At 39.6% G+C, this 15,577-nt stretch overlaps 1 protein-coding gene across 5 annotated transcripts; it reads right to left on the minus strand.

Moving 5' to 3' along the window:
- Nucleotides 1-14,193, minus strand: LOC143153778 (endoglucanase E-4). Of its 5 annotated transcripts, none has more exons than XM_076325316.1 (7): nt 14,081-14,193; nt 9,524-9,752; nt 5,120-5,357; nt 4,049-4,327; nt 2,654-2,994; nt 2,175-2,424; nt 1-1,772 (listed from the first exon to the last, which is right to left on the minus strand). In XM_076325316.1, the coding sequence occupies exons 2-7, from the start codon at nt 9,554-9,556 to the stop codon at nt 1,486-1,488; spliced, it is 1,428 nt and encodes a 475-aa protein (XP_076181431.1). In that variant the 5' UTR covers nt 9,557-9,752; nt 14,081-14,193; the 3' UTR covers nt 1-1,485. The 5 variants fall into 5 exon arrangements, with proteins under 5 accessions (XP_076181431.1, XP_076181430.1, XP_076181428.1 ...); XM_076325315.1 differs by having other exon boundaries at nt 9,524-9,841; nt 14,081-14,119; XM_076325313.1 differs by lacking the exon at nt 14,081-14,193 and adding an exon at nt 13,721-14,047.
- Nucleotides 14,194-15,577: the final 1,384 nt, after the last annotated feature.

Raw genomic sequence — 15,577 nt, forward strand, 5'->3', positions numbered from 1 at the left:
AAATATCTGTTCATTTATTTGCAAAAATATTGGAGAATGAGTCTTTGCGTATAAAACGTTACACCGTTCTAATAGATACGGAAGCATATAAATTATGCGGGGTCAGACAATTAAGATAGCACACTCCAAAACTTATCTCGCGCGCAACAGGAACAATTATTTGTTCGTTTTCCGCGTTATTTTCTATCCGAAGCAACTTTTGTGTACATCGTAATAAGCTCGTCGCGTGTTCGTCAAATATTATGATAACACCGAGGATAGACGTTTAAAGTAAATTGTAACGTAAACGTGGAACATGAAAATTGAAAATTATTAGATTCGTTCTTACGCATTTTCGAAACATTGTAACCGATCGTATAGAATTACCAAAGAGTAACCATCGAACAAATTTTGAAAGGGTCTTTTAAAATGTACGTATCACTATCAAAATATGTACAGCGAAGTCTTTATACGACACTTCTATTTCATCGATTGAACGCTCATTTCTTTAAGAAACGTGTTAAGTAATGTTTCCATTTTATTCTTTCACCCTGATCTACCATTCAGGGCGAATGGATGCATAAAGTTTGAAATTCTCTTGAAATATATCCTATGTTCCTTGTTCTCAACAAGTTCTCCTAAACAATATCGACGCAATAAAACGATAATAACCGAGTAATGAAACTACTTGTATCAATTACCGAACGATAATCCACCGTTCGTTTATAATAAAACTCTGCCATTCTGTCGAACCTATTCGGTTGTTATTATGTACACTTCAAAATCGAATCGATTCTGTTAAAACTACCATCAAGCGCCTTATATCACACGGACTAGAGACCATTTCCGTAAAATCCCAATACCAATGGAAATCGTAACATTTCGAAGAAGTATTTTTACAAAATTAACAATAATCCGTCAAAATGTATATCATTCGTCAGAATCTCGTATCGATGAAGATGAATTTTTGTTTAAATATCGAATTAAGTAAAGACCAATAACCGCCTGGCGCTGATCAACGTTAAGTTTCTATCACTTCCATCTTGGAAATCTAGTTAGCCTCCAATTACACAATGGCGCTGCTATCGCGTTTCAACTTGCTCTCCTTCTCTATCAACGTTTATCGAAATCGATCTCTAACGGTGTCTTCTTGAGTTTTCGAGTTCACCGTCGACGATAGACGAAAGAATATCATATCTAAATAAGAAAAAAAAAAGAAAAGAAAGAAACGTATACACAAACAGAAATAAATGTGTACCACGTGTACCGATTCACCGTAGAAATTCGATTCCTCGATGGAATGGCAAACATCGTCTCGTGCAGCTCGTAATCTCGTTTTTAATACACTTTGTGTAGATCTCGGAATAATATTCCGCACGTTTTCGTCGTCACGACGTTCCATAGTTTGTAAAATAGTGGCTCGTATTGTAGAAAGTCGTAAACGGATGAGGACAAGGTTCTGTTGGTCCGTGGCTGGTCTATCGTAAGATGAACGGTCGTCACGAGTTATGTGGTGCTTTTGACCCGCAGTTGCAAGAGTCCGGCGACTGCGCTCGTGAAACCGGCGTTATAGTCTAACGTGACTTCAGTGTATACGTAATCTTCCCGGTGATCGTGAAACTCGTCCGCCTCGTCGGGTCCGGAGACCAAGGCGCCGTATAGGATTTGGGGGTTCGATGCATCTTTGTCAAATTCGGACCACCCGCAGGTCGCTGGCCTGTCGGGACAGGATGACGCCGCGTGGTGAGGCTGTTTCGGTGGATTTCGACCCCATCCGACCACGTAGCTCCTTCCTGATTGAACAAAATAAACTTGTTTCAGTGTCTTGTGATCTTAGCCCGGCGAAGAAACTTTTTAAATGGTTTTAAAAGTAATTTGTAATAGTAATTTTATTAACAGAACAGTGTCCGTTACTCTGTTTCTAAAACGATAACGACCAACTAGAATCGAGTCGGAGGATTGAGCTTGGGGACCGGTTAACAAACATTTCGATAGAGGGAATTTCATCCTCACTTGGCTGAGGGCTGATCTGTGACTCATGACAGAACTGATGAGATTTGTATCGATGCGATATACGTACAATTTGCTCCACAAAATATAGTCTAATCAAGGTGGTCATTTTCGTCGGTTCCACTAGGTTTTAAACTCCTGTCGAATCTCACGAGTTTTGTTCGCGATATCTCGCGTAAACTTACCACCACCTCCCAGCATATAGTAAATTTGTTGTTTAGCAAATTCACGATATTCCTCGGGATCGCCGACACCGGGTACATCGGCCGCTTCCAAACAAACGAACGCAACGTTCGCTGCGTGGCACAGGGTACCGAATTTGTCGATGTAGAGCAAACCCTTTGACGTCCGCTTTTGCTGGCGCACCGAGAAGTCACAAAAGGCACGCGCAGCTTTCTGATACTCTTGCTGACCCGTCAGTTGGGCCAACAGCACCTGTCAAAGTAACAGACAGTTCGATTTAAATTCAAGTTGAACAGGTGCATCGGCTTTCGTCGTTTGTTCACTTGGACCAACATGTGCGCTTACTACTCTACAGGGTAGTATAGGGCGATTGAAAAAAGGATCGAACGTTTCCAAAAGTGTGTTTCTTGATCGAGCATTTTTCTTTCCGCGTTATCGAACGTTTTGCCAACGTCACTTGCATCGTTGCAATTAACTTTACCTGAACTCCGGCGACCTTCTTGTTATAGAAGAATTCGTTCGGTCTTTCTTTGAGATGGAAATGTTGGTAATGATGCTCAGCATCTTCGAGATACATCGTGTCGTTCGTCGCCTTGAAGAGCCAAGCAGCTGCCCAGGCCAACTCGTCACCGTAATCTGTGCTCTCGTAGTATTGAGCAGCACCACGTATCGCCTCGTGATAAAGTCCTCGATACCTGTTCGCGAATTTGTACAATTCCTTGGCGTGTTTCAGACATCGAGCACTGTACTTCGGGTCGTGGTCACGGAAAACCATACTGGAAGCTGCGAGAGCGGCTGCTGTTTCTCCAGCCAGGTCGGAACCTAAACAAACGAGGACGATATCACCATCACGATGGAAGAACTCGTACGGATTGAATTTCGAAATTTAAACGGACGACTCTGCGTACCAAAGTAAGAGGAAAATTGAAAACGATGAAATTCAGTACTTCGTGTTCGACAGTGAGTTATCAATTGTTGAAAATAGGTCTCTAAGTGCTCAGACGCGAAGGACGTGCACTAATGACCGGACTTTAGACGTCACAGGATCAGGATCGAACGATTCTTTGACTCTGTACGTGACGTCTAGACTGGGAGACAATTCCAATTGGAAAAGAAGAAGAAAATAGGTAAAGATAAGTATTCTTAACTTGTGAAAATAAAATTGATCCACCTAGTCAGTGCCGAGAGTCAACAAAGATAGGAAACAACGAAGAAGATTTTAGAAACAACAAAGCCAGGTACGCTTCGTCTGTTCGTTCGTCGTCAGTGGCGCAGTCAAAGTAACTCATCTGCTTTTCCAAATCCCGTGTGTCTGTTAAAGTAGGAACTGTACTGGATAATCCGCAATCCGGATAAGAGAAGGTTTATTGTACTCGCGAGGAAACGTTCAGAAGTCGGAGCTTCGAGTGATTTGTCTTACCGTAAGTAAAGCAGCAGCAGCAGCAGCAATGTTTCATGTTACTGCGAGAGGGAATATTTGTTACTTTTTCCGGATTTCTCAGATCGTGGAACAAATACGAGAAACGTGTCGTTATGTTTAACAAATGGTATTCCAGTGACTCGTGAAACTTGGAGTATACACTGATCTGATACTCTTTCTGGAATTGATCTTTCGAAATTAACTATCGTGTTTAAAGTTACCGATACCGACTGCACTTTAAATGCAACGAATCTGAAACAGATTCGAAAGACAAACTATAGATGAGGCTATCACGAAGATGATCAAGTTGTGATCGAAAACGTTGAATCTATCGTTTCAATATTTCGTTTGTTCAAAGATCCGTGTTATTTGTTTCATATTCGAACAATTTGTACGTGAAAAATCTTTTTCGTTATGGTTTTCAACCGCACGAGTGTTCGAAATAAGGGATCTTACCAGGGTGTTCGGAATCGATCTTGTAAGCAGGCCTGGTGGTGTTCAGTTCTTCCGGTCTGCCCCAAAACGTATGATCCAGCGAGAAATCACCGACCTGGCCGTAGAAAACGTTCTCGCTCACGTGACACTTGATGAAGTAGTCCGTAGCCCATTTAATGGCATCGCGAAGTTCATCGAGCTGCCCGACCGCAGTGTACGCCTCTGACCAGCTAACAGCGCCCCAGGCTAACAATGTTGTCGTCGAGGCCATTGTGAAGCCAAACTTTACGAAATCGCCGGCTAAAAATCAACGAAAATACAATTAACGCCCCGCCGAGTCTTCCGAGTGTGAGCCCGTGTCCTTAGAACGAGTGTTTGCACGTTTTGTCAGCATTGGATATTACAGAGTGTTCGTAATCTGTTTGAACAAAATTTACCAACGCGTGCTACTAATCGTGCTAATAAGAAAGTATAATACAAACGTAGATCCGTGTTTGCTTTGACGAGTGAATACAATAACGTGTAAGAGAATGTCCGTCCGCGTCAAACTATCAACATCTTGGTCGTTTGATGTACGAAGTGCAACGAGAACCCGATTAATGCGAATTCGATAATTGCGCGCGTACCACGTTAGTTACACATCGGTGACAAGTAAAAGAGATGGTTATTTAGCGACGAATCAAGTTACAGATGGAAAGAACGATAACAGAAATACCCTGTTCGTATTAAATTGGTTGCCTCGATAGTTGTAAGAATTGTCCTACGTTCTTACAATTATCGAGGTTTTGTCGTAGAAGTATCTCCTTTCGCAATATTTCTTTATTCGTTCGTGAGTTTTGGAGACGTTGAACTTCCATTTAAATTTTTTACTAATCGAACGGTTACTATTTCAATTATTCTTTTAGATTCTCGAGTTAGCTTTAATTTTCTGTTCGCCAGAAAAAGAACATGCGTTTGCGCGTGAAATATAAATCGGTGCAGCAGTCGAACTGAACAACGGGGATAGTCTCTGAACATCCTCGAGCCACCAATTCACCGACTATAGGTACTTCGACAACGATAGAACCAGATTTTATATGTTCTTGTGATTACCATCGTAATAGCCCCCAGTCAGATCTTCTCCATTCAAACCATGATCGTTCAATGCTGAGTCCCCTCTCCACGGTATCCGATTGTTCTTCGGCAGCTTCCCTGATCGTTGAGCTTCGTAAAATAAGAGCGAAAGCTCCAAGACTCGAGCATAATCATTCTCGTCCTCGATCGGTTTTACATAGTACGGCGGGTTCGCATTTATAACGTCGACCAGAGCTATTGATATTAGAATCAGAGCCTGTAACACGAATATTTCAACCAATTTGTACAATCGATACATATTAACGAATACGAATCAATTCATTACTTGTATATCGTCAGAAATTAAGTAACGATACTTAACTATCGTGTACAATGTATCCTGTGTAAATAAATAACGGATGATTTTTGTATCTCTAAAGGTACAGAAACATTTCTTAAATAAATATTGTACAGCTTGGAAGATGGAATGTTACGGTGCACAAAGTTAGGAAAATTCTATAAGTTGGAAAAGCGTACAATTGGAAATAATTAAAAACATTTTTAAATTTCCCAAGGAAGTATTCAAAAGAAATTCTACCGTATAAAATACGAGGTATTTTAGATTGTATTTTAGAGGTATATTAATTCTTCGTTGGGTAGAAGTGAATATTGCTAAAGATATTATTTCTTTATCTAAAGATAGAGAAACCGTTGGTTTGCAACGTTCAGTTTGTACAAACGTTTAAGTTTTTAAATTTCAGGAGCAAGATGGAGTCCTCGGTGATCCCTCCATTAACTATTTTCATTTATCGGCAAATGTAAATCGCGGTTCATTGAATACGATGGAAACCGATCCCGGTTCGTCTCTCTTTTGACGTGGCGGCGATATGATGAAACCGTATGACTGCGATAAATCCGCAAGTCACGTACACACGGTCTACGTGACGGACTTTTGTAAAGGCCACCTAACACGCGAGAGCTAAACTTTAGTTATGACCTTAGGAACTCGATAGAGAACCTCTCGATACGAAGCCACTCCTTGCTTCGTTTCAATCGCGCGGGTATCTTGAACTTTTATCGCTGGGAGAAGTTGAAGAGGAGGAAACCGCAAAGTGCCTCGGACATCAAACGAACGAATTTCATTTATTTCCGTGAAAAGAAAAAGAAAAAAAAAGAAAAGAAAGAAAAAAAAACAGTTCCCTTTGAGCTATATATTTTCGTATAAACGAGCGATCGCGCCCGAACGATTAAAATAAAACCGTGAAGCGGGAGTGATCAAAGACGATCGACTCCTGCTCGCGTTTCGTTCCTTCGTCACAGTGTTTGCAATTACAATCAATACCAAGATTCGGAGATATCGACAGCTTTCGCGTTTCTCCGTTGACTATTTTGATATTGAATTGTTCACGTGTCGTCAACATCGATACGCATCGTATCGGTTCTATCACTAGTCAACCGTGTCCGCCGGTACGAAACGGCGCTAAACCAATGGACACGTAAAGCTCCGTATCGAAGAACTTGGACGACACAGAATCGATACTGTCAACCCTCGATAATACGCGACATGAACGATTCTAGACGCGCAGATAGCGAAACGGGAGACCATAGAACTTACAAGACACAATACGGATCACCCGTAAGATTTACGAGACTCGATCGAAACGATCAGAGTCAGGATCCGTGGTAATCGATAGAGGCAACAACGATAGGTACATCTTCGCGTTCGAAAGACAGATTAAAGACATCTGGTGGGACACTGACCCAGGTAGACACAATTTTAAACTAATTGGGACAGATAGAGACAACAACCGCAATCATGGAATCCGATAAGGAGAAGCACTGGATTCGTAGGGCTTAAGAGCCGCAAGCTCTAAGTGGCAGTGACGGGTAGGGGCAGTTTCTGAACTCGTAAGACTTGAACAGATAAACTCGAATACACGAGAGGCGATAGAAACGAACCTAGGATCTAGATTGGTAAGAACAATCCTCAAAGTTATAGTTATTGATAAGATAATTTCGGAAAACTGAGGAATCGATGAACCAAGGCTTGTAGGAAGTAACACGAAAGCTTTAGTGGAGTACTTTATTATCGATCAGTACTCTGTGTAAAATTGAAAAGTGCCTAGTCATTCGTCGAATAATATTTGGAAATTCTACGATGAAAACGTTCAATTGTTTCGGGACTCATTTTCAACGATTTGTAATAATCTCCACGCGGATGGAAACGAAAATATAAATCTTCGGTGCAATGTAGGAAATAAAATTCAACGTTCACCAGGGACGCGATGGGGCTGCGTGAAATGAGTTTGGAGCCGTGTTTGGAACCTCTTCTCCAACGAGGCGTGTATGTCTTTTCCAGGAAATCCTCAAGGTTCGTCGACCACGTAATATCTGTATGACAAACGCTAATATCTTCTGCAAACACGGAGCTTATTGTAAACTCGTGTCCGTACGTTTTTACCACGGTGACGAGAAAATCTGTCCACAAACGACTCGCGTGCTGCGATCGCAAGAACGTCGACTATAATGTTCGCGCATATTTCGTTAGGAACGAGTTACATGTATTTATAACCTTTGAATTCAATATGTAAAAATTAATCTGCGAGAAACGAGTCAATTAGGCGGTCATCTAATATCGAATTAAAAGGAACCAATTGCTGAATGTAACGATCGGAGAAATTTATCTTGAGATGAAATAAAAACTGATCAGTTAACGTGTTCCATTGAATAGAATTACCTTTTATAGACAATAAAGAAAAATACACTATCTTCTGGTATTTAGTGTTAACTGTTCTCAAGATTATATTCTTTTTTCAACAAAATTTGTGTAAGTTACGTTTTTATCGGTATCGTGTAAATTTGTTCATGATATTACCAACACGATGAATGGTCGTTTGGTATAGTTAGTTTTCTAAGAATTAGAATCGCTCTAAGTTGTCAGTAAATATGAAACTTGGATGCAAAATATGTGTAACGAATGTAAGGAATATTGTCACGGATGTCTTTCGTTTTTCTTGCTCGTCGACTATTCAGTATGGACGAAGACGGTTGAAATTATTAATTAATCAGAATTTACGCGAGAATAGTACCGTTTGAAGGCCAATCCCAGCAGACAATAAGAATGCAGACTCGCGTGATGGTAATACACGTCTGGCTATAAGACATGAGGACCGGAAGTCGATGTCCTGGCCGCTACTTCCGGCCACACGGGGTCTACGATCGTCAATGTCAGGGATTTGCAACAATCGAACAGTCAGAAATTTGTTATTTCGTCGCGTTGTCAAATATCGTGTCGAAAGTATTACCAGAGTGAATTCGTGTAGCCTCGAGTTATAGCATCGATTTCATTGCATTCGTCTTCCGTATTCATTTAACATAACTATGGGTCAATAACACTGGAGATGACTCCCAAAAGATACTACAGACTCTAAACATTTGATTCATAGAAAGAGAAACCTAGAACGAGTTAAAGAAAACCTGGAACGAAATAGTCGTCACTTCGTATTCATTGGATTTTATAATATAATTTTTACAATTTAATGGATCGTACTATTGAGTATTTTTTCACCTTGATCTCGTGTTATAATTTTACCATATTGAGTTTATTTAAATGCACGTATAACGTCTAGATATTCGAAGAGATATTTATATTAAAAAACAAAAGCAAATACAGAAGAGTGTTTTATTTAAAATGTTTTTTAGTAAATTAAACAACGAGAGTAAGTTTTAGCAATCATGACTCGTTGAATAACGCTACAAACAATGTAATAACGATTGCAAAAACTGTTTTCGCGAGGGTATAAAAGAGGTTTGTATTTAAATTGGAGAAAAATACAAAGGAGGGTAAATTGTTCGAAAATTGTTCGGTATGGTATTTCATATAGTATGGTTCGTGTGCGTTGCACCATACGTGAGTTCGAATAAGTATTCATCGGAACGAAGTCTCGCGGCGGCGAGTTGCTTGATAAGCACGCATGCGTTCACACGGTGTCGAAAATACAAACGTGACGTAACGCGTAACGATGTGATCAGGTTCAACGTGTGTCCACGAATTCAAATCGACTCGATGTTTGGATATCGTTTCGACGAAATCGCGTGACACTCGTGAAAATAAATGATCGTTATCGGTGAGATTGGAAACGAAGAAAACGTTCCGGGTGATAATCCGCGTTGGAACGCGTCTTATCAGATTTCGAGGATACCGTGCACACGCAATGCACACAGTTCGTGTGGAATTTGAGTACAGAGTCTCGTATAGGTTTCTTTAACAATATTTCCTTAACGAACAACGTGTACAGTATAGAATTTGAGTACACGGAGCCTCCTATAAGTTTTTTAACGATATTTTTTATTTAGATATTTCTTTCTTTATCTGGCTACCACGTAACTGTACATCGTTTCCAAGACAGTGTCATCTACCGAATAGTTAACAAGAACACTCACCGTGACACAGGTGACGAACATGTTCAGCTTCATCCTCGATTTTCCTTCCCACAAGTGTTTATGTGGGACAATGAATAATTATTAATCACCTTTTCGCGGTGTTTGCTAGAATCAGTATGGAACGCGTCTCGAGACGCATATCGATCGTTCACGTGCACCTCCTCTTCATGAATATTTCGCGGCCTCGTGAAGTCTCTTTGATCGCAGCGGGTTTGTTTCCTAGTCCCCCCTGTAACGTAAATTAAACGCTTCTCAACGATTCGGTCCCTTTTGTTGCTGTTTCGCGATGCTGTCTCGATCGTAAATTGTCATCTGGTTCTGTAACATTTTAGACGAGTCAGTTTTACGAACTATCCTCTTGATTCGTGCTTGTGAAAATTATTAAGTCTCTCCACAAAGCAACTTCACGTTTCGAGTAGGGTACACTGTGAAATAGTGTTTGAAAATTCATGTAAAATTCTCACAGGTTTACGAGTACGATTTATTAAAATGTCACTTATTTTCAAATTATTCTGTACAGAGACCACTTATTATGGAATCATTCTCTACAGAGACCACTGATTTTAGAATCATCCTGTACAGAGGTATTTTACAATCATTCCATTAATTACCAATTGGAAAATCGAGCCAATACTCCAATCGTTTGTCTTATCTCCGATACAACTATGAACTCACATCTCGATGAAAACATTCGTTAAAAAAATCTCTTTCTTCCTTTATTTTTGTACAGTTTTCAATCAATCACCGCCTGGATTGCAACAGACCAGGAAACGCGGAAAGCGGTAACGTATCGCGCGAATAAGAGACCGGTATCATTGTTATTCTTCCGATCGTCTCTTTTCACCATTTACGTAACAACAAATCGATCGAATACCTGCGATTAGCAACGATTTTCTCGAATCGCGTACAGAATCGTTGTTTCTCGGTAAACGTTTTAAAATATCTTCGATCGGTGATACTCGAACGCGTTCAACGATAAAAATTTCAACGTCGAATATTTAAAAATTCTACGATACAACGACTCGAGCTCGAGAAACGTTTAACTATTGAAAACGAGACGTCACCGACGAGGAAAACTCGCGTACTGAGATTCGTGTGTTCCGTTTTGCAGCTCTTTACATCGAACATTCATGTCGAAGGTTGCCTCTTGTACTATCGATGTTTGTATACAAATCGGAGAATGATTTCTCCAGTCGATCCTTATTTTCGCTCGCGTTTCTAGAAATAGTGAATCGACAACACGAGAATCTTACACGTGTGTCCCTTAATTCGATTTCTCTTATCAATCGTACGCCCTGAACGATCGCGGGTTGAAAATACTTCGTATCGTGAAACTGGTGTCTCGAAATATCGTAATAAATGTTCATTGTAAAATATTTCCTCGTATTTGTATTTCGAATTCCCGATTGTTTTCCACGGAAAAATAATACCCGTGTTTGTACGCTATTAATTTGTCCGAGAATATTGATACGTACGCGTGCGCGTTTTTCTCGCGTCGATTGAAACATCGAAACACGGAAGTGAAAGATTCCCGAATAAATACACGAAATAAATTTTCCTGGCAAAAATACGGCGGTGTTGTAACAAGATCGTAACGAGGATTTTGTTTAAATGTTTCTTTGTCTCGAACGAAACGATTTGCTCGTCGTCGCGATAACGTTAAAATTGACGCGTTCGTTTCGCGACAAGGAAAATCGAACACGTTGAAGAATTCGAATTGTTCTTCGTGTATGTTTGCATTCCACGGGAGATTTCTCGGTAAAACGATTGCTGGTGTATCCAAGAACTCGAGTGCACAGGAAGTTTGGAAAGTGGACGTTCACCGACGCTAAATATTTTGTCTACTCACTCGGCGACGAATCTTTAAATAACATCGATAAAAATCCACGGTGGGTGGTCAACGACATCTGGAACTATCCTCAGAGGAGTGGAATTTATTTTTGTGTAACCTCGAGCAAACCTAATAGTTGTCTCTTCTTTTCGAATGTTTCGTTGATGAATTATCGTTACCGGTGATATGTATACAACAAATATTTCCTTCCTTCCTAATATTCTATAGATAAGAAAATTATCTCTACAAAATCGAGCATTGGTTACAAAATAACCACTTTGTCGATGATTAAAATTTTACGTACGTATCGGGTTGTTCGTAAAGTGATTTCGTTTTCCAAAATGGAGAATATGTCATTGAATAAAATATTTGTACACTCTAAAAAAATCGTGTTTCATTTCCACAAAAAAAAAAGAAAAGACGAAATGACTTTTCGAACAACCTGATACATTCATCGAGTATAGTTTATTTAACTAAAAATGCACGAAATATTATCCAATTTGCGCAACAAGTATTCCAACATGCGTCAATCGGTAAAAGTCAAGAACGGAATTGAAGCGGAAACAGGAGAGACGCAGGAAGCGGTGAAGGAGCAGGAAGCAAAATCCTTGGGAAATTGACAAGTACATCGATCCGATATGCAGTAATAATCGGTTGGTAGCTCCCATTACGACTTGCATTGCAATTACGTGTCGCGTTTCATCCGTTAGGAAAGTGGCAATCTTGTTACTGGACATGCTCTCGTGACTCAACTAACCAGAAAGGGATAGATCGGTGTGACCATACGTAATTACCAAAATTTTCATCTCTGTATTTGTGCGAGTTCATTGATTCGTTCCAATAATCGTTAATATTTCGTGGAATACATCGCGTAAGTGTTCATCGTACATATACACTTTAGTTCACTCGAACGTATATTGTCCATCATTGGTTGAATCAAACTAGAATACTTTGCCATGCAAAATAACTAAATCGAAATTATTCTTACTCTGTAAAAACACTGGTGTACAATTATTTAATAATTGGAAAATTTGTGATGTTATTTATGATATAATTGTGATGTTATTATGATGAATTATGATACGGTTAATCAGTGCTCAGTGTTCGTCCTATCAGGAGTATTCTTACGTTGTGTTGTTAATCGACCTGTAAATATTGCAAATATTCTTTCTTTCGCAACTGTGGTAAATATTAAAGGGTTTAACGATACGATTGTTCGTAATTATGTATCAGCTGCGATTTCAATCGTAATTTCAAGAATGTTTAAAGTGAATCTGTATTGTGCAATTTTTGATGTATTTTCGAAATTACTTTTTACAGACACGCGTTCAGAGATTCTTCGAATCGATGAGAAATCACGATTCGTCGTAATGGTGGACTCCTTTCGTTGAAAATTTCGTTGGCACCGAGGTCGTTGGTTTATTTAGCTACCGTTGCCGCGTGATTCATCGAAATCATGCATATTGCATGTATGAAATAGGTATGGAATATCCTTCGATGATCGTCGAGTCCGTACTTTCGATGCAGACGGGGACGGTGCAAACACTATAGTGTTTACCATTGACTCATTTAATGCGGACTCAATTAAGAATATTAAATGCCAAGGAACGACTCGAGCGTCTCGTCCTAACGAAACAAATTCTTTCGTTCCGTTAACTTCTTAACACTGCAAAATTTAGATCGGAAAACGAAGGCAAAATTTTTTTGGGTCAATTTATAAAGACACTTTCGTTATTAATTTGTGTAAAGCAACTGCAAGTTTGGAAGTTTGCAACGGAGTTTGGAACTTTGCAATCAGAATTGTCTAATTTCAATTGGTGATTATAATTATTCTATGGTACAATTGGTACAAAAAATATAATAAAACTGGTTGTATCTTATTGTAACTAATTTTATCGTTCGTCTCAAAGGAACTCTCCTTTCTTAAAATTAAAACGATTACGTCCTTAACAATATTTATCAATCCAGGAGAATTCCAAATATTAACTCCTTTTAAAATTAACAACCAAAGCAAACATTTTTATAATCGATCTCGTATACGAAAACCAAACATACCTTACATTTTCAACAAACATTGCAATATTCTTCATCGAAATAAAATTAGTATTTTCGAACAACTTCTCCTTAATTCCATAATTAAACCAAAGCCTATTACATTCTTATTTCTGGCAAGTATCGATAAATCGAATCTCTCGGATAATTCTACATTAATTTCCAAAAAGTGTCTTAAACCACTCTCGAAACACTCGTCGATTTAAACGACAACTCGATGGACCAGAGCCGATAAGAAACCAAGATTCTATTTAATCGATTCGAGTGTCGTGGTTACGCGTTGATAATGAATGAGCTGGCCGACGTAACGTTACCTGTTCCTCCGTATCTCGGCAATCAAACTCGCGGTACCAACGATTCACCTCCGTACGATTTTTTACGTTTGAAGTTCCGTAGCACTATCGCGAACGAGTCGACACCGTATCACGGTACACGGTTTTCCGCCTCGTCCACGGAACAAATTATCCACGCCTTAACACTCAACGGGCAATAACTCACTCCGTTACACTAGCACGGCGCACGTTTGGCAAGGTGAACGCACCGCCAGCCAGGAAATTTGTCAGCGGGGAATCCCGATAAATCACTGCTCCCGCCCGGCTCGTCCACGATCAAACGAACGCTTTAATTGATTCACCGTCCGATCGATTATATGTTTGATTGACTGACTGACTTACTGACTGACTGACTGACTGACTGACTGCGTGGCGAGTGACTTGTCGACGATTCGAGCCGACCAAGGGACAACCAAGTGGGGAGGGAAGTGGGGGTGACTCCTCGCGGAACGAAAGTACTCGTCTCGCATTTAATTCAGACGCTCGCGTAATGAAAAAGGAAGTCGATGGAACGCAAACGACGAGAGGAATATCGGTGCCCGCGTAGCGACGATTAAAATTCACAAAGGTGGGAGCAACACACGGTAAACGATAGCGGGTATTGCGTTCTATCGAACAGCTTGGATACGATTCGGATGTAGCGAGTTGTTATTGCTCGCGTTGCCTAACGAGATCCCTAGGGATTCTGTAGCAAATCTCTCGGTTAATCGACGATCTTCCAAAATCATGTCTTGTTGTATATATATTTTTTTTACGAGGTTCTGGTGTTGATGATCTTCGTGGACCATCGAAGTCTCGAAGACTTGCACGACCATGTTTAAATTCAGCAATTCATCTTTCCACTGTTCTGATCGAAAGTGAAGAGTCCTTGTACATTTTTCATTAATCGTTCGTGAATTTGTTTTCGTGATACACCTTCCGAAGATACAAATTCTATCGCTGCTATTCAATTTTTTCTATTGGAAAAATTATACTACGACACTTGAACGTTGAGAGATTTATATAAAATTTCGCAAATGTTCATCGAACGGTGGTACCATCTTTAGAAAAATAAAACGATGAATCTAATAGCGCTGTTTCTTATCGAGCTATGAAACTTATCGAACGGTACTGTAATAAGGAAAAAAAAATTGATTATATATCGCGAAGATAACAATTTATAAAAGTGGTAAACGATATATTAAAATAATCAGTAATGTACGGTAAACGATAGTAAGTATTGTATTCAATGAAAGCGGTTGTACGATGAAACGCGACGAACGAAAGGAAAATCGGTTTAGAGATTCGAAATGAAAATCAAGGAAGATAAGAATTTTTTATAGGAGGCAAATATATTCGGTTAATGTTTCATTGGGGTGCTTCCGTGATGAAAAATACGGTCGATGATATTTGCGACGTACGAATGAAAAATTGACATGAGAATATTGTCGAATTGCGTTTCGAAACTGAATCGAGGAAACCGATTTTAAAGGCCACGTGTGTGTTCGAGTCGTAAGTCGAGCTTCACGATTTTCTCCGCGCATGATCATTCGTGCTACTCGCGGACACGAAACCTCGTCGTTGCCCAATAGCAATTCTACAGCGTAGAGAGCTCGATAGGTATAGTTCTGACAAGAGAGATTAGGAAACCTGGAAATTTTCAAATCTTAAAACGTTGTACGCAAGCAGAGTAACTGTGCGATGGAATACGATTTCAGAGAGTAAAATTACTATCGAGAAAAGAAAATTCCACGAAAATTGTATCACTTTTCGATCTGCAAAACTGCGTACAAATAATTATCGTGAATAAAATTGTATAAATATAAATAGTATAAGTATAAATATAGGTGAATAAAAAAA

This window comes from Ptiloglossa arizonensis, chromosome 13 (genome assembly GCF_051014685.1).
Source record: "Ptiloglossa arizonensis isolate GNS036 chromosome 13, iyPtiAriz1_principal, whole genome shotgun sequence".
NCBI lineage: Eukaryota > Metazoa > Arthropoda > Insecta > Hymenoptera > Colletidae > Ptiloglossa > Ptiloglossa arizonensis.